The sequence below is a fragment of the Lycorma delicatula genome, chromosome 10 (genome assembly GCF_047948215.1).
Source record: "Lycorma delicatula isolate Av1 chromosome 10, ASM4794821v1, whole genome shotgun sequence".
Lineage (NCBI taxonomy): Eukaryota > Metazoa > Arthropoda > Insecta > Hemiptera > Fulgoridae > Lycorma > Lycorma delicatula.
In genome coordinates this window covers 61,294,801-61,322,478 of record NC_134464.1, presented here as the reverse complement: position 1 = coordinate 61,322,478, position 27,678 = coordinate 61,294,801, and the positions used below count along the sequence as shown (strand labels likewise).

The 27,678-nt window shown below is 28.6% G+C and overlaps 2 protein-coding genes across 3 annotated transcripts in view; both read right to left on the bottom strand.

The window, feature by feature from the left end:
• Positions 1–858, bottom strand: part of LOC142331402 (general odorant-binding protein 19d-like) — a 29,225-nt gene extending 28,367 nt beyond the window's left edge. Inside the window, exon 1 of the mRNA XM_075377292.1 lies at positions 721–858. Coding sequence (XP_075233407.1) covers positions 721–786 — 66 coding nt within the window. The 5' untranslated portion in view covers positions 787–858. The remainder of the gene's footprint in view (positions 1–720) is intronic.
• A 3,373-nt stretch (positions 859–4,231) lies between these two features.
• The window catches only part of LOC142331475 (general odorant-binding protein 56d-like), a 38,840-nt gene continuing 15,393 nt past the window's right edge, over positions 4,232–27,678 (bottom strand). The window contains exons 2-7 of one of the 2 annotated variants that reach the window (XM_075377416.1): positions 20,399–20,492; positions 14,907–14,962; positions 13,579–13,614; positions 9,497–9,611; positions 8,010–8,080; positions 4,232–4,559 (exon numbers count right to left, since the gene is read on the bottom strand). In XM_075377416.1, coding sequence (XP_075233531.1) covers positions 4,539–4,559; positions 8,010–8,080; positions 9,497–9,611; positions 13,579–13,614; positions 14,907–14,962; positions 20,399–20,492 — 393 coding nt within the window. In that variant the 3' untranslated portion in view covers positions 4,232–4,538. The remainder of the gene's footprint in view (positions 4,560–8,009; positions 8,081–9,496; positions 9,612–13,578; positions 13,615–14,906; positions 14,963–20,398; positions 20,493–27,678) is intronic. The other variant, XM_075377417.1, reaches the window with a different exon arrangement.

The following is a 27,678-nucleotide window of genomic DNA, read 5'->3' as shown; positions in this document are numbered from 1 at the left end:
GTCCTAATAAAGTCAGTTATTTTTACACGGATTTGAGTAATAGATCGTGGATACCGGTGTTCTTTGGTGGTTGGGTTTCAATTAACCACACTTGTCAGGAATGGTCGAACTGAGACTGTACAAAACTACACTTCATTTACACTCATACATATCATCCTCTGAAGTATTATCTGAAGGGTAATTACTGGAGGCTAAACAGGAAAAAAAGAAGAACCCCACCAAAGAACACCGGTATCCACGACCTAGTTTTCAAATCCGTGTAAAAATAACTGACTTTACTATGTCTTGAACGCTGGAACTCTCGACTTTCAAATCAGCTGATTTGGGAAGACGCGTTCACTACTAGACCAACCCGGTGGATTAAACGAAATGTAACTAAATCCGTTATAAATTGATCACACTAACAAGGTATTTTTTTTGAAAAACATTAATGATCCAGCGACATAAGTTCTAAATACTGGAAGATGCATTTAGGCACAGTTATTCGAACAATCTTTATTTATTACGAAAAATTAAAAAAAAAAAAATTCATTGTTACTCCATTTTAACTCGAAATTTCAAAAATCCTTTCTTAGTATACAGTTACACCGTAAGAACATGTGTACAAAGTTTTTTCGATTTATACTCAGTACTTTTTGCTGAGCGTTAAAGAATCGGTCAGTCGATCAAGACAAGTTGCTTTATAGGTACAGATTTAATTAAAAATAAAAATTTACTTACATGTAAGAATAGAAAACAAAGTTGAAAAATTGTGATGTAAAAGAGTACATCCATTCTTCTAAACATGTTGCGTATAAAACTTCAATATTAAAGTAAAACAGCAAACTATTCCGATTAAAGGTTATATACTTATGGAAATTTATTATAGTTTCATAACGAGGTTAGAATTAAATGATTCATTGTTTATTTTATGTAGTTCTTATTCAGTTTTTTTTTTTTTTAAATTCGTATAATTATAAACCTTTGTTACTCGTTACACAAACGAATGATACAAATTGAAAAACTGATTATTATTTTTTTATTAAAAATTAAAGTTGTTCCTGTTTTCACTTTTTGCTATTGTAACGTATTTCCGGTTACAAATAATAGTAATAATTATAATGTTTATTTAAAAAAGAAAAAAAACGTAACAAAATTATATTATTGTCCGTGACCTGAGGGATATTTATTTTAAATAACGGGAAGTTAACTAATTACTATTTAAAACTGGCGTTATACGAGTAAATATGTAATTTGCGAATTTCTACTTTATTTTATGTGATTACTGATTATTATTTATTTACCACATTTCAGTTACGTTTACTAATTGATAAAAAATATATTTAATTACATTATTGTTTTTATCATCATTAATATTTTACTATAAGAAATAATTAATCGTTTTTTCAGTAATTATATACATCGGAAAAAATGACAATAATTTTACGTTTAATTCACATCGATGTGGTGATTTCTATAGTAATGATTATCTAAAGTGCTGATTCATTAATAAAAATTACAAGTCAATAGATTACTCTTACGACATTTTACATTTGTGTACAATGGCTAACTAAAACCATCAGGTTGTTTAAAACACATTATATTTGGCCAAAAAATATTGTAAAGTTTAGGATTGTGGTTTCAAGATCATCTGAGGCTTGTGTTTTTAAAGTAATTTTCAACTCTTCACCTCTCTTTTTCATTCTGTAGATTTTTAAAGTGAAGACTGTTATAAACTTTGCATATTTATTCTGTTTATTGAAAAACACTAAGTTTGTTTTATAAACCGTGCTAACTAGGATTGTTTACATCTATGCCGTTTTTATTTTCGCGACTATTTTTGTTTTCCCGCTAAAACGGGGAAGTAATAGATCGGTCAAATAATAAAAACAATTATAAAAATTAAGAACACATGACTGCCAAAAAATTAAAAAGAAAAAATCTAACTAAAAAAACGACAATAAGTTGAACTAAAAAAAAGAAAACAAGGTACTGAAATAAAGGACTGACCATCGTTATGCAGTATTTAATTAAATAAAATAATGGGTGACGATCCACTTTCAGACAGTTTTAATTAGTTTAAATATATGTTTTATGTTGTATAAATAGCAGGCATTTAAGGTTCTGTCTAATAATTAAGTTAGTACCAGGTCTTACGCCGGTAAGAAAATTTTGTCTCTCAACGAAAATATTTAAATGCAATCGGGGGGCTCTGAATAGTAATTTTCCTATATTAAAGAGTTTCGGATAGTAATTATTGTATATTAGAGAACCTCCTTAAATCATTTTTACAGGAGAGCGAATACATGAAGGTGTTTATAGAAGAATAATTAATCAAATAAATAAATCCCCTCTCGCTGCTAAATTTTGGGTAGGTCAAATCGTTGCCGAAGGTCGGAACTACAGTCAACATAAAAAGCTATTCTGAACACCTTCAATCTTATTCGTCGCGCAATTACGCATTCTGTTCCAAGTGCAAGTACATTCCAGCCCCGTAGGGGAAGACATTCGCCTGGTGACGCTTCCGGTCGCCCCCCCCTCCGTTCATAACCGTGATGGGCTTTAACGGGAGTCGTCTTTTACGCTCTGACTTTTTACAACTAACAGTTATAAGCCTGGCCTCGTTGGGATGCTACCGATGTAAATGCTTCGGTATACATTTACATCGGTGATTTATGAACTCAGCTTTTGCCTTCGCTGTACGTCTCGTCCGGACATTTTGAATGTCCTACATCGTTTCCATCTGAACTAGCTAATCGAGTTCGCGGAAGCACGAACCCCGCGCCTAGTACTACTTATATTGAGCTAATTTCTAGTAAATGTCTCAAGATTTGAGGCAAATTTAAATACATCATACCACTATAAAATGTTGTTCGCAACAACGAAATTTAGTCCTAATTCCTGTAATGAACTCAACTTTAGTTCATACCCCAGACGTAGACCAAGTGCAAGTATAGCACTGAAGCTGACTACGCATAAGAGCTTTATTATATCAGACAGGTAAAAGGATATTGAAATTTCGCCCTAACCATTTTAATAAGCCTAGACTGCGTTTGGCCTTGTTACAATATTATTAACATGATCTACGAAACAAACAGCTTTGCATCGAGAAGAATTTCAAGATCCATGACCTTATGCTGTCGATGATTGATGTGAGAAGCAAAGAGACATAGTAGACAAACAACGAAATATCGGTGTTCTCGAAAAAGAAATCGGCTGGATCTTATCAAGCTTAAGGAGCGTATAATTATTCTAATACCCTGTCAGAACGGTGTAGATATTACTTTGTAATAAAAATGATCCTGCCGTAAGGAGATTGAACGAAAAATCTTCAAATCATCAATACAGAAGGATTACTTCAGAAACATCATTAATGAATAATAGAAACAGCGGACCAAGATTGGACTGCGGAACCCCAGATGTAGCAGAGAATTCACGGTCAGATGTAACACAAACTTATCATACAAAAAAGTCTTTTACGTACGAAAAATCCATTTTATAAGGCGTTCGCTGAAACTAAAATTCTGAAGTTCTTTTACAAGTAAAAAGTTTGGCATTTTGCCTTCTGAAAATCAAAATAAACAGTATCAGCTTGACCTCTCTCCTTAATTATTTTTCATAATTTACTAAGGAAAAAACCCAAATTGGACGATATAGATCCGCCCCTCATAAAACATGCTGATGTATGAAAATCATCAACATTAAAATAATAATACGCGAATGAAAAAAAACTAATAATAAAAAATACTAATTATTTTTAGTAAAATGTTTTGAGCAAAATCCTGTTAAAAATATTACTTTTATGAGAATTCTTTATTTATTATTTAATATTTTATTATTACTGTTATTATTTTGTTCATTTAACTGTTCAATTTTTTTATAGTACAAGTACTTTTTCTGCTGATGTGTTTAAAAGATTTAAATTTTAAATAAACATTTTTGTAAACGTTTTACAAATTTTTCTTGTCTTCATTTTATTTCAATAATTTTTTATCGTAGCTCTTGACCTTTATTCTAATTCTAGATATTTTGATAATCTTGAAAACTTGATCAAAAAATTTTAATGTGTCCTTAATTTATTAAAAAAATTTAATAATAGTAAATTTATTAAAATTTACGACTACTTGCCCAGCAGTTTTTAAAACAGTTTGATATACGCCAACCCATGATTTATATTATTGAAATATTTAATTAAAACTGTGAAATGATTTATGGATTTTTTAGGCGAATTATATAATAAAAAAGCAATCGATAAACTTTAATTTATTTTTATTATAGTATAATAATATTTAAAAGTTCAGTTTCTCTTATCTAAATCTAAAATGAGTTATACAATTATAATTCCTTTTTCCAATAAATATTTAAACAGATTATTATTTTGACGTTATCTAAATAGTAATTACATTTGAAATTTTTGTAATAAATAAAAACTATTAATAGAATTGTAGATGTACATTATCTCATTTCAATATTATTATTTTTAACCGGGACGTAAAAACACTTTACAACAAAATTGATTATCATCTTGTTTCGTCCGATGTAAGACAAGCCTTGAAGATTTATTGAATTATTGAGGACATCTGAAAATAAAAAGAATATAAATAATACAACATACATTTTATAATACTAAATTAAGTATTCATCTACGATTAAGAACTTAATTATTAAAATTAAGTTTCAATTAACCATCGTATTTGAATTGAACAATAATCAACGATAAGCAGTATCCAGCCGATGATTCCGGCAATAATCTAGATAGAAGGGGACAGTAGCTCGTCTTGGTGGTAGCTCAAGAAATAACGATGTTGTTTGCATCTGCGTATCCCACCTGAAAGGAGAAATGTTGATCTATAAATGGACTCGGAAAACGATTTTCTCTAAGTTTCATTGCGAGTATGATTTAAAATAAATCCGATTTATATTTAACCGACGATAATTCTAATTCGATTATTTATTGCTATTTACATTATATAACTTTAAATACATAAACCTATTTATTTATAAAAAATAAAGATCTTTAAACGAGAGTAAAATACAAGCATAAATTTATATTACACAATGTACGTAGCGTATAGTTTAGAATAAAATAGCGCTGTCGAGCAAGGTATTATCAAAACCGTGCAGATTTCAGCCCTTTTATATCATCAGCCTCTCAGTTCGTCGATACTAGACGTACAAGATACATAAAAAAGATTATCGGAATTTTAAAGCTATTTAATATCTCTTTAACTTTAGAGCGATGTATCACAAATAAAATGGAGAGCGTAACTTTTATAGTTTTTTCCTACAAGTGTTAAACGTGAACACCTTTCTTAATGCAGTACATATTCATTCGATAGATTCGGAAGTTCGTCCCGTTTTTTAACCGAAATCTCTGGAGTAATGGAAGCGACAGTCGCTTCAATATATATCTCAAATCGGGTAGATCACCGTATGTAACGGAGGCGCATACACAAGATCCTTTATAAAACCCCAAAGGAAAAAATCAAATGGGTTCAGATCGGATGACCTTGGAGGCCACCACAAATAAACTTTGTCATCGGGTTCATGCAGATGAGATCCAAGGTTTGGGGAAAACGTTATTCAACCGATCTCGTGCAGTTACCCTAACGAGAAGGCGTTTCTTGTTGCCAAATAAAACATCTGTAATCCATTTTTCAGTTAAAGAGTCATGTATGCAACATATTTAAATAATTTAATCCTGTAGTATTTGCTTCAGCGAAAAAGAACGGCCCATAAATTTATCGTCGGAATATTGCAAAGAAAACGTTTAATTCTGAGGAGTCCCTTTCGCGTTGTTAACAGTTCATGGAGATTTTATGACCCCCAAATATGGACACTATTATGAGCGTTAACTTTGGCACAAAGATGAATTGTTGACTCATTGCTAAAAACAATACGATCAAGAAATTCGTTTCATCTCCTGTCATTTTTCAGAAAGAAGACGTGTTCATGCTGCAACACTACGAACGCGAAGCCGGCTCAAAGTTAATAGTAACAACTGTAAACAGTATGGACGCATATGTAAGAGTTTCCATAAAACATTTCACACTCTTTTCACTGGCATTGTTAGTTCGCGACTGTTCTTCCTAACAGATTTTTTAGGCCTACGCAGGAAAGACTCCTTGATACGTTCAATATTTTCTTCAGATACACCTGGTCATCTCTCATTCTTTTCTTTACCCACATCCGGTCATTTTAAAATGATTTATGTCATCGACGTACATTATTGACAGTCGGATTACAATTACACTTTCTACGGAACCCACGTTGAACTATAGATCCTTTCTTTTTCCTGTTTAGCCTTCGGGGATTACCGTTCAGGTATTACTTCAGAGGATAATATGTATGAGTGTAAATAAAGTGTAGTTTTGTACAGTTTCAGTTCGACCTTTCCTGAGATGTGTGGTTAATTGAAACCCAACCACCAAAAAACACGATCCACGATCTAGTATTCAAATTCGTTTAAAGTAACTGTCTTTGCTAGGACTTGAACGCTGGAACTCTCGAATTCCAAATCGCCTGATTTCGGAAGACGCGTTCACCACTAGACCAACCCGGTGGGTTTGAACTATAGATCCACATTTATCAAAGTGCAATACGCAGAAGGCTATCTTTCAGGAGTCACCATCTTTAATAGTGAAACAGTTAAGCGGAAAAATAGGGAATCAACGTATGGCCATGCGCGCAACTGTCCTTTTTGCTCTTTGATTCCAACCTTAAATCAACACTGTATATAAATTATAAGGTAACATTTAGTTAAATTTTGTTAAATATAAACAATTGATACAAAATAATTCACATTTTAGATGGCGATATTGATATTTTGAGCAAGTATCTATATACACGTTGAACGGGGTGCAAAAAATTAATCGGATATTAATTTTATAATTATTATTATTTAAAAAGTCATCGGCAGAGTAATATTATTTCTGAAAAAGAGAATCTTTTATTTTTATTTTATGTAAATTGATTTTTCAAATAATTCGGTAATTTATTAAAAATGGCGGCGCAAACATAATTAGGCCTTTTCTCTAGACTGAAGTATTACGTTGAGTATACATGAAAACAGTTCTGTTGTTTGGTTTGATAGAGTCCAGAGTTCTAAGTTTCAAGTCCTAGTAAAGGCTTTGAATGCTATATCGTAGATACTGGTGTTCTTTGGTGGTTGGGTTTTTAATTAACCACATATATCAGGAATAGGTCGGCCTGAGACTTTACAAGACTACACTTCATTTACATTCAAACAAATCCATCCTTACTCATCCTCTGAAGTAATACCTGACAGTGGTTCCGGAGGCTAAAGAGAAAAAAAAGAAAAAAGTTTGATTTCGTTTAAGAGTAAGTGACTTATTGTTTTTTAGTAAAGATTACTTATACATTCATAGATATGAATGTAAGGATAAGTTACATATTTACTTTTCTAAATGTCAGATTACACGATTCCTATTTACAAGCATTAAAAAATATTTCAAAATATTAAAAAAATTAAAGTGTTAAAATACATCTATAAACATTTATTTATATAATAGTTTCCACTTACCAACACTTCTTTAATAGTATATTAGAGCGCTTTCGGATTAGTAATCCATCCTCAGGAACATTAATATGTTATAATTATGATATTATACTAAGTTCAATTTTTTTTAAATTTTTTTAACAATTGAGAACTTCATACTGACATGACAGATAACGTTGACATTATTTTACTTTTTGACGATCAATTGTTATATTTATAATTTTTTTTTTTTAAATTCAAGTTAGTGTAATTAATGATATGTGGAGTAAATAATTATAATTATAACACCTCAATGAGGATGGCTTACTAATCCGAAAGCGCTCGAACATACTACTAAAAATTGTTGGTAAGTAGAAACTATTATATAAATAAATTATATATCAATACCAATAGGCCATGATTAATAAAACTCATTATATAAACATATTGGACCGCTTTGTGTTAATGGATTCTATTATTATTCGTTAATAATTAACATTAATTTTATTTATTTACTTATAGTAATACTTACAATATCTTTATTAGTTCTGAAGCAGGTAAATACTTGTGAACCTTTATCACAGACATCTTCGATATCATTCACTGTGAAAACATATAAATGTATTAAAGAAATTGTATTTATTCTAATAAAAAAGAATTCATCAATATTTCAAAGTCTACTTATAAAAATAAGAATGATAAAGGTGAATTTTTCTAAAATGTTTCTGTAAAAGAAATTTTTTTTATTGTATTTTAAATGAATATGGGAGGAGTTTTTAAATGATTCATTCATTTATTAAAAATGGTAACAGCAACAAAATAAGATCAGTCCTCTCTTGTAAGCTAAAGTATTGTGGTGAATTATATGAAAACTTTTCTGTTATCTGGTCTGGTAAAGATAGATATTGTTATATTTTAAGAATAAGTGACTATTTTTTTTAGCAAAGATTGCACATTCATAATGATCAACTCAAAATGAAATAAAAGGTAGCTGAAGAAAACATATATAATCAAAGATTTAAGCAAAATGGCTCACAAATTTTTTTAAATAATTTGTGTTCATTGTGGATTTAGAATTATAAAAAACAAACCATTACACGTAAAACACAATAACCTAACTCAATCCTCTGGGAATATTGAACCCCCCTGGGGAATTTGAACTTAACCACTTCAAATGCACTGTGTTCTATATTGGACAAACAGAATGTACCTTCAAATAAATATGTGATAAACTTTTAAAAAACTCTGTAAATTCAAAATTTTCCACCCTTTTCATAGATCCAAATCATAAATCTATCACCATTAACAACTTTGATATTCTTCATGTACTCAAAAAAAGGACATCTTAATATGCTCAAAAATTATTAAATATACAAATACACACAATGATGTATAATTTAAATCAAACACACTTTCCAAACATTTAACAGCCAACAATGACTTCAGCTACGCATGAGTGAGAGACAGCAGCACTGGTCACTGAAGGTAGTCACAAAAATGACTGAAACCATTTAAATGTGAGTTTTTGAAACATAATTAAATTTGGTTTGTTTTTTCATTAAAAATTAATGGTTTTACATAAAGCATTTTTTTTTTCGTAACAATGTTTCCTAACAAAGAGAGCATAGACAAGGCTGCAAGCACCCCGCGGACTGTGGTCGAAGTTTAAGCAGCCCACATAACACTCAGCTTGGTGCTGACAAGTTGGGTACATTAGCTAGATTGATTATAATAATTTATTTTTTCTCTTTTAAAAAATAAATAAATAACACTGTAATATTTAAGTTACTCTCTGTCCTTTCTAAAAAAATTCTTTAAAATATTACTTTGAAATATTATTAATAACTATTGACTGATAGAATAAAAATGTAAATCGTCAGCAGTGTCTAACTGGAAATTAGATATTAATTTCTGTTTATATTTCATCATGAGTTGATTAATGACTTTAATGGATAACTAATTTATGTTATTTTTTTTTAAACTACTACTTTAAATTTTATTGAAATAGATAAAACTTACATCCTGAACCACAGCTGCTGATTAATTCTCCAGCTTGTTTTTTCTTTTCTTCGTCAGCTAAATTATTATTGATGTTTTCCTTTAAATACTCCATATTATAAGTACCATCACTCATCTACAGGAAAAATAAATTTGTTTTTTGTAATAGTTTTATTAATCGCATTAACATAATTTTTTGTAGAGTTATTTCATTTTTTATAGCTTAAAAATGGCTGGCCACCTAGTGCAGTGATTATTATGCTGACTTCTCATTAAAATGGACCTGGCTTCAATTCCCAGCAAATAACTGACAATTTTCCCTAATGTCACCCCTCCATCATAAAATTGTTAATAACTTGTCAGTTTTGACAGAGAGTATTGAATAGAAAGCTATTTTATTGGCTTCAATAAAAATAAAACATCTACTTGTTTTCCAATTTGTGATGTAGAAGGAATCAGGAGGTCTGGTTTTACCTGATAGGCTCCTATTAGCTCACTGCATAGCTGTAAAATAGGAAATAGTCCCTGGATCCACTGGCAGCCTACCCCTTCAGGATTACACTGAGGTTTCTCTGGTTCTATAAGCTCCACTACTCTCAATGTAGCTCTAGCGGGGTCAGGGCCACACCCTTAAAACCAAAACTTGAGAAAAAGGGATTAAGGATAAGGAAGAGGGTGGTTTGTGTGAAAGGATAATCTATTCTTGAAGGAACAGTCCCGTGAGAGACAAACAACCCCATTCAGAGGAGAGTTCAAGACTCCTTCCAGACAGTGGACACCCATTTTGTGCACAATTTCAGGATTAGGGCACATTTACTCAGATGGTAGCAAAACATTACGGATCAAGTATATTTCTTAACCACCTTAAATACACACTGCAACAAACATTGCTTTTCTTCAGAAAGCAAAAAGCCATATAAGAACATGTTGATCTAAGTTTGTTATAAAATTTACTGTTGAACATTTAAATAATTTATACTTGTTTTCAACCGAGTTGACTGAATTATTTACCCTTTTGATTGATTTACAACAAAATAAATACGTATTTTGATAAAATGAAGATCCCTCAATCATCATATTTTGCTTTACAGTCAACTTGTTATTCTTTCTAGATTCTGTTTTTAATGTCTTTGAATCCTCATACTCTTTGCTGTAAGAATTGTAAATTTAGGTGAAACAATAGGTTGGCTGATTATGATTCTTGTCAACTGCTGTCAATTCTGAAAAACACTTGTAAAACAAAAAGACAAAATTTATCTGTTCAAGAGAAATTACATTTTGTTATATTTCACTCATTTGTTCATCCTGACCCCATATGCCACCGATGTGAATGCCAGGAGTGACATTCCCATCAGTGTACTACTAATTAATGAACTAAAAACAAAACACATCTCACCGAGTCTTAAGCAAGACTGAAAATGCGTAACTTACAAAGGAATTGAACTACCTACCCATAGAAGGTAAAGTGAGTTCAACACACATTTATTCAGCTGAGTTCTTCCATTTTAAGATTTCCATAATCATTAACAAGTTTTCTTATTTGTGACCACATGTTTCTTTTTTTTTATTGGCCAATATTTTTCATTATACACTGAAAACCTTACACCACTATTTTGAAATATGAGTCTTTTAAAATTAGTTTAATTTTCAAATGTTATGTTATCCTGTGGCCAAGCTATCTAATTTTACTTCATACATTTTACTTCACTACATAAACTTGGTTATCTAAAGGAAAGAATATTTTTGTTTTGAAATAACTGTTAGTATATACATGCTTCAAACATTACATTTCGCTTAATTTAGGATTAATAACTATGAAAACCAGTTTAGGTTACTGAGTAGTCGGGGAGGTCTGTTGGTCCTTAGAACTAATAACCATTTCATGTTTCATATCACTCATATTGTCAAAAATCAATATTTAAATTGAACTGGGAGTTATAGATAGCGGTTTAAAATGTACAATTAGATTTTATTTATTAGACATATCTATAGTGATTTGCAAAAATTCCAAAACATTTACAATTAATAATAATGTGGTATAAAGCCACATTGTGGCTGTAATCAATCTTGTGAGGACATTGTAACAATTATTTAAACATTATGAGTAATTATTCAAATGGTTCTAAGCTCTCATTTATTAAAAATGTGCAACATTCACATAAAAGATGAATTATTAAAATGCATCGTTCTTCATCTGAAAACATAAAAGCAACAAATTAGTAAAAAATTTGCTGTAAGGAACTTGACATTTATTGTATTAATTACGGCAGTACTGCCAGTGCAATTAAAAATTTATCAATTTCATCTAGCATGAAGTTTCCATCTAATCACCCACCAATGATTCGATTTGGAGAATATATTCCTTAAGCAATGCAGTGAGTAGCCCAAAGGACAGGGTAAACCAAAATTTTTAAAGTAATGATATCTTAAAAAGTTATTTTGAATAATCTAAATTTCATGAATATATTTCTGTTGATAGGGACTCCTTACAACTGCCCACTACTCTAGTTTACCTCTACTGTATAATTGTATTATAATACCACTGTGGAAGAACATTTTTTAATTCTTATCACAAAACCAAGATTTCTGTTTGCCTTGGCAATTACTTGATGTGTATGTCTCTTGAACATAAGTCAGGGATGAAGGAGCACTCCAAGGTCTTTTACCTCTGAGACTACTTCAATTAGTTTATTATTTATTATTTATTAATTATTATATTGTGGTTTATGAGTGAAAACTAATACTTTACTTATATTTAATTCCAAGTTATTAATTAAACTCCTTGTAGTTACCATAATGAAATCAATTCGAAACAGTCTTATGTAGTAATGATTGACCAATCTATAAATTTTCATATTGAATGTAAACAATAAAAATTTAAATTAATAACATGAAAATATATCATTAATAAATATCAGAAAAAGTAGAGGACACAAGATGCACCTCTGCATCATTCCTGAGCTGCTAATAAATGGTCTAGATTCTTAATTTTTAGTTCCTTTTATGATGAAAAGGAAATGTGATCGTGAAAACTTTCAGTTTTAAAATTTCAACGGAAATATCCATTTTGAACATCCCTGAATCCATTTTGAATAACATTGGTGTGATGTCTGTACGTATGGATGTATAAATATATGTACACACATATGTATCTCGCCTTAGTCAAAAACAATTAGCCATAGGATTTTGAAATTTTGGATTAGGACTGTTGTAACATCTAGCTGGGCACTTACCCTTTTGATTGCAATCGACTGAACCAAAAGTGTCCAAAAAGCCCTTTTGGTCTTTTTCTTAACTGCAGTAATAAGCTCTCATTGAGAACTTTTCAATGATGTCCCATAAACAGTACTTATTTTCATTGGTTCCAGAGTTATAGCCTAATAGCATTTTAATTAATGAAATATTTCAATCTTATAAGGGGAAGGCACATCGGTTCAAATCAGACTTCATTTCCTTTTTTCTTTAACTTTTTTTTTTTTTTAATTTAATTATATTGATTTATTAATAATTATTAACATCTAATTGTAAAAAAAATTTACAATAAGTAATAATTCAATAAAACAAAAAAAAAATCAGAAGGTATTAATGAAATAAAATTTTATGTGATTTTCATTTTAAAAAAATTTATATGTGTAATCTAATAGATGTACAAGTAAGTCATATGGTGTCCACATCAGATTCGGTGGTCCAATAGCACTCTTAATATTATGTGTTGTTATACATATTATGCTGGGAACTAACTTTGCTAGAGAACTTAGGTTTTTGTTCAGACTGTCAAAAATCATGATTTGCAACAGGAATAGAATTTTACATGGAAGAAAAATAATCATCAAATAATTTTAAATTGTTTATCATTACTATTTTAATTTTTTTTTTCTCCCTTTTTTATTATTTCTGTTTACTTTTCTGCTGCATATTGGTAATGATGTATTATAACAAAGTTCTCTAATGAAGTTTATGATTGATTCAATAAATTATGGAATAATTATTGAGTTTATCGTAGAATGTTTCTAAAGTATTGCATTGAGATAAACGTATCTATAATATTATATATAAATGTTTAAAAGCCACTTCATGCAATATATATATTTTTTAATACTTACTATGCCAACTTTTTCCAATTGACAGTTTTCAAAGCACTGTAAAATAAACATAAAAAAATCACAATTTAATACATTATTTATTTTATAAAAGCTGAAATTATCAAGGATATTTACCCAGAAAGATTTTCTTTCATTGTAGAGAATAGTAAATTAGTAAGAAAATGAAAGCTTATGATAATTATTGTTTTAAAAAAATAGCAAACACTTCATATTCCAAATTGTATAAATTAAAATTATCCTAAGCTTGATTTCATTACCACTGTCCAAACACTGCATCAACAAAAAAAAAGAATATTTATTTACCCTCATTAAAAAAAAATTAGAATCAAAACTAATATACCAGTATACACATGTAAATCAAAAGAATGCAACAGTTTTGAGGATTGAATAGTTTTATTACTATAAATGATTAAACAAGTTTATTGGAAAAAAAAATAGGCATGAAAAGTAGTCTTGCCATTCTGGTTTACTCTGTGTTTATTGCAACTGTCAAGACTGTTAAAAAATCAAACTAGATTGAAGAAAATGACTTTTTATGACCTGACCTATGCACATAATTTTCAAGATTCTTATAAAGCAGTTATGTATTTGCAGTGCTAATGATTTAATTACCTAGTAGTTAAGTAAATTATTTAATTTTTTTTTGAAAGTAGGTATCTCTTGAATGGTGGAAGAATCAATTAACTTTTTACCCTAAAATTTGCAATTAATTTTCATGATTTTTCTTGTGAAGATACTTTAAATATGAAAATGACGTCAAGGGTTATTAGTAAGCTCAATATTAAGCAGTGGTTTGGAAAAATGGGATATATCTTCAAATCACCTGTATAAATAATACACTTTTTTTTCTGTTTAGCCTCTGGAACTACCATAAGGTATCGCTTCAGAGGATGAATGTAAATGTAGTCTTATACAGTCTCAGGTCAACCGTTCCTGAGATGTGTGGTTAATTGAAACCCAACCACCAAAGAACATCGGTATCAATGATCTAATATTCAAATCTGAATAAAAATAACTGCCTTACTAGGATTTAAATCTTAGAACTCTCGACTTCAAAATCAGCTGATTTGCGATGGCAAATTCATCACTAGACCAACCCGGTGCGGTAAATATATAGATAATGTAATCTTTTGTTAAATATCAAAGTTTTGTGGAAAAACTCACTAAGATTATCAAAGGAATTTCCTTTATGAAGTAAAATATGAACCATAGAATTTTATCAATGTGGTAAAGAAGAAGGCTTGACCATAAAAAAATGACTCAAACAATAATAGTAAAGATATTGTTACAACTAACTGTTATTATTATCATTAATGCATATTATTTACCTTTAATTTATGATCTGCTGGTACTCCTGCTCCTGAGACATAGTGTTTAAATTCATCTGTAATTAAACAGTATTACTTTTTTTATGAAAATAAATTTACAGATTATTTATCAGCTAAATTGTAATACATTATTCAGCATATTTTTTATATTAAAATATGTAGAGTGTCCATGCTAAAGATATCTGAAAGTAATCGTCTATATTTAGAAAAATAGTCATCACAACCTCTTAAATATAGGCTCAATATACAACAAAATATCTCCAAGATTTTTCTGTGCATTCTCAAGATCACCGAAATATACATGCACAGGCAAGCTGAATTACAATGAAATTGTTGTCAGTAGTAGTCAGTCAGTCAAGATGTAGTCCACATCTTGATGTGGACTACATAACAGAAGGCTCAGTGTGTGCTTAGGTTAATGGAGTTTCAATTAGTTATGTGTGTTCAATGACATGTACAAATTGAATAGAATATCGATCCTCCTACATCCAAGTTAATTCATCTGTGGAATATAATTTTAAGAAAGACTGGAAGCTTGATTTCACAAAATGGAAATCACCCAAAAGTGTCAGTTAGTGACAAGAGTGTAGCTATGCATTTACTGCTAGTCCTGGAAAGTCAATTAGGCAAGCTAGTTAACAAATGGCTTTGTTAACTAGCCCACCTAATTAGTTAATTAGCGGTTTCATTTGCAAGCGTACAAGTTACAACTCCTTCATTATATTAAATCAATTGATCACCACCTACAATATCAGTTTGCTGAAGAGGTAAAATACTGTGTTGAAAACAAATCTAATTATCTTGAAACATTGTTGTTTAGTGATGAGACCTTTTATAATGCGGGAAAGTTAACAAACACAATTGTTAAATTTTTCTGAAAACCCCATACAGTAATCAAAAATGAAAGAACACATTAAAAGGACTGCACAAAAATGGCATCATCAGTCCTTTTTTTCATGGAGCTCTCTATGACAGGACACACATACCTCGAAATGTTTGAAGATTTTGCTTTTCCTCAGATTCCTGCAGGCTTCAGTTTCCAACAAGATGATGCTCCACCACACTTTCATCAAGATGTTGCCATCTTCTTGAACAACACTTTCCCTAGATATTGGATCAATTGGACAAGGAAGTCCAACTGCATGGCCACCTAGATCTTAAAATATCATTCCTCGGGACACCATTTCATGATGTTTTTGTTTGGGGATTCATTAAAAGTTGTCCGCACCAAGAAAATTTCAAGATTTGGGCGATTTAAAACAATGAATTGTAGAAGTTGTTAGTCTAATAATGCTGTGCATGATGCTACTAAACACCTGGCAGGAATTAGATTATCGTCAGATATCTGCCAAGCTACAAAATACGCATACATTGAACTTTAGTGACCTACATTAAAACTTGGTGAGTTGCTGTGTTTATTAAAAAAATAATAATTATTATTATTATTAAATTATATTAACTGATTCTCTTAATATTAGCTGTTACATTTGGATACCTTTAGCATGGACACTCTGCATAAAACCTTGACAGCTTTGCTGGGAAAGTTATCTTCTGGCTACCAAGGGCTATGTCCTTGAAAGATTACTACTTAAAAGGAAAATTATTGAAGTATATAAGTATCCAGGTAAAGAAATCTCTAAAAAAAAATTATTCTACACTTTGAGTAAAATTTTGAGATACAAAAACCATGTTTATATCTCTCCACCCCTTCAACTAATTGTAACAAATTTAATTGGCATTAATGTTCCATATTCAGAAGTCATTGTACAAAATTTTATAGAAACTGGTTAATCCAGTTTGAAGGTATCAAAGAAAATATCATTGAAAATAAAAGGAAATAATTTAATTATTATTTTCCATCTCTTCTACCCTTGAATGAAATCTCCCAAATATTTAACAAAGTGACAAACTAATGTAATAGAATCATCTAATTAGTACAAGAATATGACTTTGAGTACAGAAAAGACAAAAAATTAAAAAGGGTTTCATGCTCCCATCGTTTTATGGGGTTTGAATAAGACCAACCATCAAGAAGTATCTTCACCACCTAAGTGGCATTAAATTGTGCGAAAAAAACTTATTTACCCCTTGAGTATAATTTTGAGATATGGGAATCTTAAGGCCCATATTTCCTGGCTCTCTTGACCAATTGTGATGGAAATTTAATGACATCAATACTTCATATATAGAAATAATGTCAAATTTCATCTGAATTGATCTATCCATCCATACTTATATCTGTACTTTACCTTATATCATTATTGTATAGCGATACAGTATAACTATATAGTGCTGAAAGTAAAAATGGCAATTACTATATTTCATTAAAGGTAGATGAGATTTACCAATCATGTACTTGAATCTTATTATTTATGTTTTATAATTTTAATGATTGATATGAAGAAATAATAATGATGATGATAGTAATTATCATTTTTATTGTTATTTCTTATTTTCTTGTTTATTGTCTGAAATTAAATTAGAAAAAAATGTTATTTAGACTGCAATAAAAATTGTAAAAAAGTTTGACAAAATATTTCATGTTAAGAAAAGTGAATTTTTAAATAATAATGTATACAGTATAATTACAATAAATAGTATTGTGTAATTATCTTGCGTTGTTCAACACTACAAATTTTAATTTCTATATCTCTTTTAGATGTGAAATGCCATTCTAATGAATGAAAATAAAGCCTGTTCTAATGAAGGGATCTGACCTTAATAAAAAGGAAGAAAATGTGTGAAAAGGTTATTTTATACTTTTTGAATATTATTATTGAAATTCCTAAGATTTCTTAAGTATTTATTTATTTATTTTTAGAGATAGAAAATAAAATATATATTATTAAATACCCTACTTGGACCAATTGAAAAAAATAATTTGTAAAAGATATAACCTTAAAAACTAAGTTCATATGACTTTTTCACATCTTTAGTATTAGTAAGTTTTCACTGTTGAACTTTTTGTAGACTCAAAAGGAGGGATTTTCCTTAAATAAATTCCTACTTAATTTTTTGAAAAGTCATATTTCTTAAAAGATTTTCAATAATTTAAAACTTGGTGCTTTATATCACTGTATAATATCATTTTACAGGAACAAAATCAAAATTTTATATTCTTTTATAGAACCGCAGATTTGCACACTGATCTAAAGACCAAAATTAGAAAGAACTCTGACTGAATTTAAGAAATGAAGTTTACTTTTCATAAAAAGAAATTACTTTAACAAGTTTGAAGAAGTGAATACTAAAGAAAATGTTTTTTGATTTAGTTTTAACAAATTTAAAAAAAAATTTGAATTCTTACAAATTTAGCATATGTTATTTTTTCTTCATATTCATCCGGTGTTTGATAGTAAAAATAGAGTATTACCTCAGAATTCTTTCAGACGACATCAATTTTCATGAAAATTTGTAATTAAGCTTATCTAACCCTCTGCTTCAAAAGTTATATGTTCCTGATGTGTGCTTTTATGTTTGTTTGGGGGTTAAAACTACCCCTTGTTAAAAAAATTCAAAAACCATAATTTAAACATTTTATAGATTGAAATCATGTTTAGATATCTAGAATAAACATTCTTCTTTTATGTTGTGGATTATATTATGATGTTTTACTACATTTCAACCCTTAGAAACCACTCCTTATGATGAAATTAAAAAAAAATTAGTTTTCAATAGTTTAAAATGTTTTAATGATGCATTTATAATGAATTAAAATCCCTTTACTGTTTATAAAATAACTTATAATATTATTTATTTTATAATATAATGTATTTTATGATTTACTGAAATGTTTCAACCCCAATAACTACCCCTTATGAAAAAAATTTTAAATTGTAGATATAATTGTTTTGTAGCTCAAAATCATTTAAATGTGTAGAATAAACATTGTTCCATATTCTAAAACATAATTTATGATGTGTTACAATGTTGCAAGCCTTAGAATCCACCCTAATGGTGAAAAAAATTTAGTTTTAAACAGCATAAAACATTCTAATAGTGCATTTATAATGAATTATGAACTTTTTACAGTTATTAATATAATTTATAATTTATTTCAACTTCCCAAACCTTAAAATCTACAATATACTTATGTACATCTATGCACATAAAGTTCTATCGTCCATCAGCAGGTGTTCGCCTACGATGTACTCCGTTACTTTTCTTCTCCTACTTATACTTTCATCTATATATAAGTATTTGTACATATATACAGGTATGATTGTATGAGAATATACATATGTAGATATAGTTATATGTGTTCACATATATTCATAAATGCTCCAAAACTGTTGAGAATATAACAATTTACAACTCCAAAAACTTCACCGAAAAAATGCGATTGGTTTTTCAACTATAACTTCCCTAATTTTTAAGCTACCCAATCGCTCAAAAAATCATTTTGCAAGGAATTTCAAGGGCTACAAGACGTGTGAAGTTCAGATTCCTTGAGCCCTTCTTTTTTTTTAAATTTTTGAGTTTAAAAGGCTTGGGGAAAGTGGTCCTCGCACTCAAATGCAAACTTCTAACGACAATGTCTCAATAATTTCTATTCTACAGAAATAAAAATATAAAAAAATTTCAGTAAAAACAAAGTAAATTTTTGTACTGTGGCATTTTTTACGTATCTTTTGTAGTTTTGAATTATTGTGAAAAAAAGAAGATTTTTAAGAAATTTCAAAAGATTTTTCAAATTTGAATCAACCTTTTTTCTAATCTAAGCATTCAAACCCGATCAAACTTCTAGAACATATTGTTAGTATTTAAATAAAGTAAACTGTAAAAGGATTACGTTCAATTTCAATTCTTGCGGAAAAGTCATTTGTTTCATTGCTGATTTTTTCTCCGAAATAGCAAGACAACCATTTTATTTTCATCATAACTATGTTAGTTTTTATGCTAATGATTTTTACCAAAGCTAATCTTAAAGGACTTTTTAAGTACTATAAAAAATATCCTATAAGGTTTCCTTGAAAAATTTTCCGTTATTTAATGTTGAAAGGTTCGACTTCAGTTTAAGGTGAACAAAAAGTTACCTTCAACGGGGCATAACTCGGTTCGTATTTCATCTACAGAATTAAAAAAAAAAAAATGAATCTTCGTTATTTTACAACCTTCATTTTTGCCATAATCTTTTCGATAAAACATAAGGTTTTGGGTTATTTGTGAAAAATCGTTGCATGGTTGGATGAAAAATCAACATTTTCAATCTCAAATAACTCAAAACTTTTTTAAGGAACATTTTTGCTTACAATTTACTCCTCCATCGATTTCTGTTGTTATTTTTAATGTAATAATTTCTACCCCCGAGAAGGAGTGGCATCCACCCCCAGGGTTAAAGCACACATCGGCACTATATAACTTTTGTTTCTTGAGCTATTTCCTAATTACTGTCCAAATTTCACGTCAATCGGTTTTGTCCGAAAGAATTCTGAGCGAAAAACCGTCTAACACTGGACTATACGTTTTGTTTGTTGGTTTACTTATCTTACCTAGTGTAACATTATTTGAAAAGAAGCAGTCTTCAGTGATCTGTATTATCCGAGTACGTTCTTCCGAGGTGACATCAACTAACGCTGGACCTGCCTGTAGACAAGCCCATTATTTTTCTTATTTATAAATCAGCTAGAAGAATATTATCATTACTTATTACCTTGGTTGATATTTGGTTATGTTAGTAACTTTGTTTAGTGAATATTTGAATTTAAAAGAGAATTATAGTTTATTTTATAAATATTTTGAGTTTTTACTTTTTACGGTTAACAGACTATTATTTTTGTCAAAGAAGATTATTTTATCATTAATTTTGTTATCTTTTACACTTTGTCTTATTTGCATTTTTTTTTTGTTTGGTAACAAGATTATCTGATTCATGAATTGGTTACTACTATTTTGAAAATGTTTTATTTAATTTGTTACATTTTGCTACTATCTTAATTGTATATTTTCAACAAAAAAAAAATAACTGTTAATTTTATTCTGTAAATGAGTCTAATTTATAAAACAGATATTAATGTAACATTTTTTTCTCAAATAGAAGCGTATAATTTTGTTTTTATTTTAAATTACAATATTTAGAGAAATTATCTAATGTTTATTTTTTTTAGATCATATTTAAAATTGAAATTTTACAATAAAAAAAATTTATTTTCTTAGAATTTTGTTTTAGTGCAAAGATTACAATAATTAACCATCTGGTGCAGCAAACAGCGCTTTAAAACAAAAAATATATTGTATAGATATCTTGTACCTCCTTAAAAGAGAAATAAGTACAGTAGATGTGTGTCATATGCCATATATATATATATATATATATATATATATATATATATATGTGTGTGTGTGTGCGTGTGTGTGTGTGTGTGTGTGTGTGTGTGTGTGTGTGTGTGTGTGTGTGTGTGTGTGTGTGTGTGTATGTGTGTGATAGATAGATAGATAGAGAGAGATAGAGAGAGAGAGAGTGAGAGAGAGAGAGAGAGAGAGAGAATGAGTGAGTTAGTGAGCGAGTGAGTGAGGTGTATTATGAAGACACTTTGAATAAAATTATGTCAGCTTTAATAAAGGTAGCTGACAAATGAGTATAAAAATAACCTGTATTCTTATCAATTGATATAAGATAAGCAATCTTCTTGGAGAATCAAACACCTTTTATGAATTAAAAAAGACTAGTGGAGGTAAGCCTTTCAAGTAATAAAGAGAGCAAAGCTAAGAAAAGAATGTGTAATTTGTGTGGAAACATTTTTGGGCCAATACTTTCTAGCCGAGAATTAATTCTTACAGCAGTAATTTTTACGACAAACATCACACTATTGAAAACACCAAAAGGTAATGCATCATTTAAACATCAGCAACAAGTAACTTGGTTTAACAAAATAAATGATTACACTCTGTACAGGGAGAAAAAATACCTGTTTTTAAAAACACATTTCTTTCCATTACAATATTATAAAAGATTGTTTATTCTTCATCAATTTATTACGGTATACTTTATAAAAATTATTTGGAAACTTTAATTAATATAAAAACTGCTGTTGCTATTTAAGGATGATGACATTCTATTTCGGTAAATATATCAATAACAGAATTTTTTTTAATTGCTATAATTTCTGAATCCTTTGCACTAGTAGAAAACTGAGAATTTTATGATGTATTAAAAGAGTGTGCAATAATATCTCTTCTAAAGCACTTTTTTTTAATTGAAATTTGTGTACATGATGACCATCATCTAGTATTATTCTGCCTGGTGACAAGTTTCTTATACCACCACTGTCTCCATCCATTTCTGTCCCAAGCCTTCTCTTTCATCCCCTTGTAATATCCCATCTTCACTTCATCTGCTAACTTCAACCTTCTTCTTCTTCCTCGCTTCCTTTCTCCTTCTACTGACCTTTCTAATGAAGTTGTCAAGATTTCTCTTCCTCTAACCCAATATCTAACCAGTTTCCTTTTCTTCCTGCATAAATTCTCTTTTTTTCTTTAATCCTGTTCATTAGTACTTCATTCCTCACTTTGTCCATTTTACTTTCACAATAATTCTATTACTCACATTTCAAAAGCCTTGATCCATGTGTGCACGATACATAACATTAAAGATAATCTTCTTTAAACATGGATAAAAAAGGTCATAATTTTTCTTTATAAAAAGGCTGTAAAATTTCCTAATATTTTTTTTTTTATAAAATGTAAATTATATAAATATAAATTTAGAAAGAATAAGATTTAAAGAAAAGCCAAACAATAATTTATATGCATGTAAATGAGCTATAAAGTTCTATATCCCATCTTCATTTTTTATTGAATATATAATTAGTTAATATACATTATATACAATATAATTAGTTAAAAAATTAAGTGAAAAAGTTGTTAAATTTTTCAGAAAAATGAGTCATAACTTATGCGTTCATTTACCTAAGTTATTGCCTAAGTTCATTTACCTAAGTTTTATTTAAAATTTGTAGAAACAATAACAATGAATGTTTGATATAATAGAAAATAAATTGTCATCAAACTGAATTTGAAATATTGTCCAAAATGATTAGCAAGTGAAAAAGTTGTATTTGAGAAAATGAACAGATATTTTACCTCCATGACATTTTCTCTCCACCAGAAAAGTACTAACATTCTTGTGAAATATTTAATGCATCATTAGAGTGCTCTTTAATTTCAAAAAAAAAACAATGATGTTAGGTTTTAACTGTTGTAGGAAAAACTAAGAAAAACCCTGAATAAATAACTATATGGCCCAGAAAATTAAAATAGCAGGGAAAGGAAAATTCTGTAAATGTATTTTATCACTAAAAACATTGAAAAAATCTTTTTTTCTCAAAAATAACAGTAGTACTAATTTATTTTTGTACAATCTTAAAACTCTAATGATTAGTTAACTTATGATAAAATGATGTTTATCAATTTATGTCTGAAGAAGTAAACTTCACAATCAAAAGAGGTGTTTTCCAAGTTTTCTTTGACATTATTATAGATACCTTGGTGGAAAACTCATTAGTGAACATTAATGTGATGCTTTACACTATACAAACACGATGTTTTAAACCATTTGCATTATTTGTTTTTTATAAAATGTTTTAAATTAAAAAACTATAATCTTTTGACCATGAGATTTTTTGAAAATGAAACACAAACATTTCTTTTTGCATCCAAACATTTTAATTTCTTGGACAACAAAATCATCCTACAGAGATTTCTTTAGTTTTTCAGAAATAATTGAATCACTGACAAACATATTTTTTGGCAGGTAAGGACCAACCTCATAAAGATAACTTCTCTTTTTGAAATCTAGTTAAAAAGGAATAGATCAGCCAATGAAGTGGTAAATTTATTGCTTTTTAAATGAGTAAAACTTTGATTAATATAATATTTGGATGATTCATTGGTTTTACAGAAAAAAATTGATACAAAGTATACCCACATTTAAAAAAAAAGTTTTATGTGTAATTTTTCATTTTAAATGTGTTTAAAATTAAAATAAAAATGGAAATCTTACCATAATCCACATCTGCACGATAAAAACATAATTTAACTAGAAATAAACATAATTTGTAAGGTATTCTTAAAACATTTTCACTCTTTTTAGCAGCTAAGTCATTTAGAATGTACAAAGGAATTTCTGTTGATGGTTCTATTACATTTCCATATATATCTGTTGTCGGTTCAGGAATATAATTATCTGGAAATCTTTCTGTTATTCCAGGATAGATTGTCGTATCTTCACGAAAATATATATTAAAATCTTCTTCATCTTCACTTAGAGTAAGATTGTCATTAAAGTTATCATTTAGATACTGCGAATTCATGATTATATTTTCAGGAAATTCAGAAAAATTGTTAGAATTGTTCATTTCTTTATCAACGTAATTCTCAAAGTACCCATAATGATTTTGTGTGTGCTTTGTTACATTTGGATAAATATCATTGCTATATTTTACAAATTCATATATATTATTTAATAATAGTTTGCTTCTATTAGAATTAAATGAATTGAATGAATTACTTCCATTAGATTTCAAATTATTGAAGTAAATTTTTTCATTTGAATTTATTTCATCAGTGATATTCTTGCTATCTAATACAGAATGTCGATTAAAATCAGAGTAGTTTTCTGTTGAAGTAAAATTCTCTATAATATGATCATATTGAATAAAAGAAAAATTATTTATTTTTGAATCTTCTTTAAAGTTGTTAGCAATCTTTTTATTTTTAAACATATCCAAAAAAAAAGTGAACATCCAACAGTTTATTTCAACCTATAGATGAATAGTTTAAATAGGTTTAATGTAATTTATTTATTATATATACATACATACACAATAATATTGCTTTTACAATAAAAAATCATGCCAGTAATAGTGAAATTTTAAAATACTTAGTCTAAAATCTTGCCAAAAGAAATAAACAGAAGCAGGTTTCTTAAAATATGAATAAACAAATGTTGACTACAAAATTAAAAGAAAAATTTGAAAAAAGATTTTTGTGCTTTTAAAAAAAAAAGTCATATTATTTTTTTCATATGTTTATTTTATGTATTCTGATTTAAATTTTTACCAAGGTAAACTTGCTATAATGCAAATGGTTTTCTTACTAAGGCAAGAAAACCTTTTTTTCATTAAAAGTAAGAAAGGAATACACAGAATTAAATGTTTATTGAGCTCAGCTAAGGTTCTCTGAAATGCAAGAATATGCCTTATATATATATACATACTTTTCCTTTCTTTTTTACTCAAGTTTTCCAATTAATTTCACTAAAATTTACATAAAAATACTTTTAATATCAGACTGTATATTGTTATGTATAATAGTCCACTATGAATCAGTAATAACTATAAACAATTATAAAAAGTATTTTTTATCATCTACATAAACTGTGTAATTTCATGTTTAAAAAGTCTTTCATGTAAGTTATCGGGTAGAAAGTAATTACAGAATCATTAGGAAGATAATCTCTTCTAAAAAATACAAAAAGAATCATAAGAACTGGTATTTTAAGAGAATGTAGTGGTTGAACTGAATGTTCAATATAGTGAACTGTTTCATAACAAAAAGGAGCATCAATTTGTTGATTCCACTGTCTGTTCCCAGTCTTCCTTACAACATTGATTTAATCGATGTGAGGTACAATCAGGATTGCTTTCTCTAAGAATAATGATGTTCATATATAACCAGTCCCTAAGATGAACAGAGTGAAGTTGTCTCTTCTAAGGGTAACCATTTGGATTTCACATACCAATATTTGAAGGATGTTTGACTCATTGCAAACAGCAACAGAGAACTACTTCACTTGTCATTTTTCTTAGTAAATTTGGGACAAGACGCACCTTTCTTGAGAATGGCTGTGCCACTTTCAGAAGTGACATACCTTGTCTCAGGTATTTTATGACCTTTTGATTTTGGGAAATAACATAAATAAGATGTGTACAAGATTTACACCTTGTACAGATACAAAAACTATAAACTGCCTTCAACAGAGAATCTTTTCCTTTTTCTTTCTTAAAATATTGTTGAAGTAACAGCATTCACTTATTAAACCAGATGGGAGACCTATTTTCACATTACACAGCATAATACTTTAATCTGTGAAAGAAAATGTTATTACACTTTTATTGCCACTTTTAACAAATTCTTATTCTTCTTTTATAATATTAAATAGTTAAAACAAAACTTAATTCTGACTACCTATTCAAAGTTAATTTTAAAACATTTCCATTTACAATAATAATGTTACTTGGTTTATAACATAGATATTTGTTAGTTTAATCTGAATTTCCTGTAATAAAATTGTAATATTATTCTGTAATATACTTATTTCCTTATTATTTTATCATATTTGGATGTTTTTTTATTTTAAATAATTTCTAATTATTAGCATCTGTTTTAGTCATTTTTTTATTTATTATTTATTTTTTTATTTTATGATTCAGCTGTATTCAAGGTTTTTCTCATAATTTTCCTTGATTATTCCTGGAAATACTGAGATTAATCTTAGATAATCTGTGAATTGACATACCAGATTGTTTCAGATGGTATCTACATAATGTATAAGAACACACTCAAATAAGTACACATTTTTCAGTTTAAGATCAAGCATTAAAAAATATACATTTTTAAATTATCTCAGTTAACACTTTTATAATTACATAGTAATCACAACAGTTATTTTTTTAGCAATTATTTTTTTAGTCATAAATTTTTTATTATAATAATAAACACTTTTAATAATTTCTTTTAAGTTCTAAATAAATAAAAATTAAAAATACACCAATGATTCTTTAATAATTGAAAAAATAGCATGGCTTATTAATTAAAACTAAAATAATTTAGATTGATATTTCTTTTTCTTTTTTTTTTGACAATGTAATGAAATTATTTAACAGTAAAAATGAAAATAAAATTCAAATTTTACTGATAGACAAATCTTTATAAGACTCATCCTGCAATTATTTTCATTATAATATTAATTTTCATATCTGCCTTCACACAGGTTTCTTGCACAATGCCTTCAACTCCATTCTCCTCTATGCTATTTTTAGATCATTTATAATTTTTTTATTTTTTCTGTATCTGTTTTTTTGCTTTGTTTTTTGATTCTTCTAGCACTGTTTCAATAATTCCTTCTCCTCTTCTGATATGTCCAACCACTTAATTTTCTTATTCTGAATTGTTCTGTTCAAAACAATAGAATCTTCTATTCTTGTTCATTAAGACAGGACAAAAGGGATTAATATCTCTAATGCTTTTGTGTCTAAGTTTACATATTCACTTCAACGAGCAAGCCAAAACATCTCTAAATCTTCAGTTGTAAATCGTAGTAGTAATGTTTTATTGGCAGGCATTTTGATGAACTGGTCGTCAATCTCAAATGGTAACTTAGCAGCTGCAACATTGTTTTCACTAAATGGGTTTGATTTCCACCACTTCAAGAAATCATTTTTATATTAACATATCAAAACTTTTCCTTTGAAGGCAAATAATCTAGATATCAAGCTTCGTAATGATAGCATGAACTAATTAAAATTTCTGTCATTAATAAAATATTTTTATCACATCCTTGTTAATTCATATTCAAGTCATTTAAATGCAAAAATAGATCAGCTAACTACGCCAACACATATACTCATTATTCTATAAAAATATAAGAATGGTGATTGTTTATCATAGAAAAATATTATTAATTTTGCAATTCCAATAACCGGATTAACACTTCCTCGCATTAACAGTCTGACATATATGGAAAAAAGAGATTTTTTCTTTTTGTCGGTTT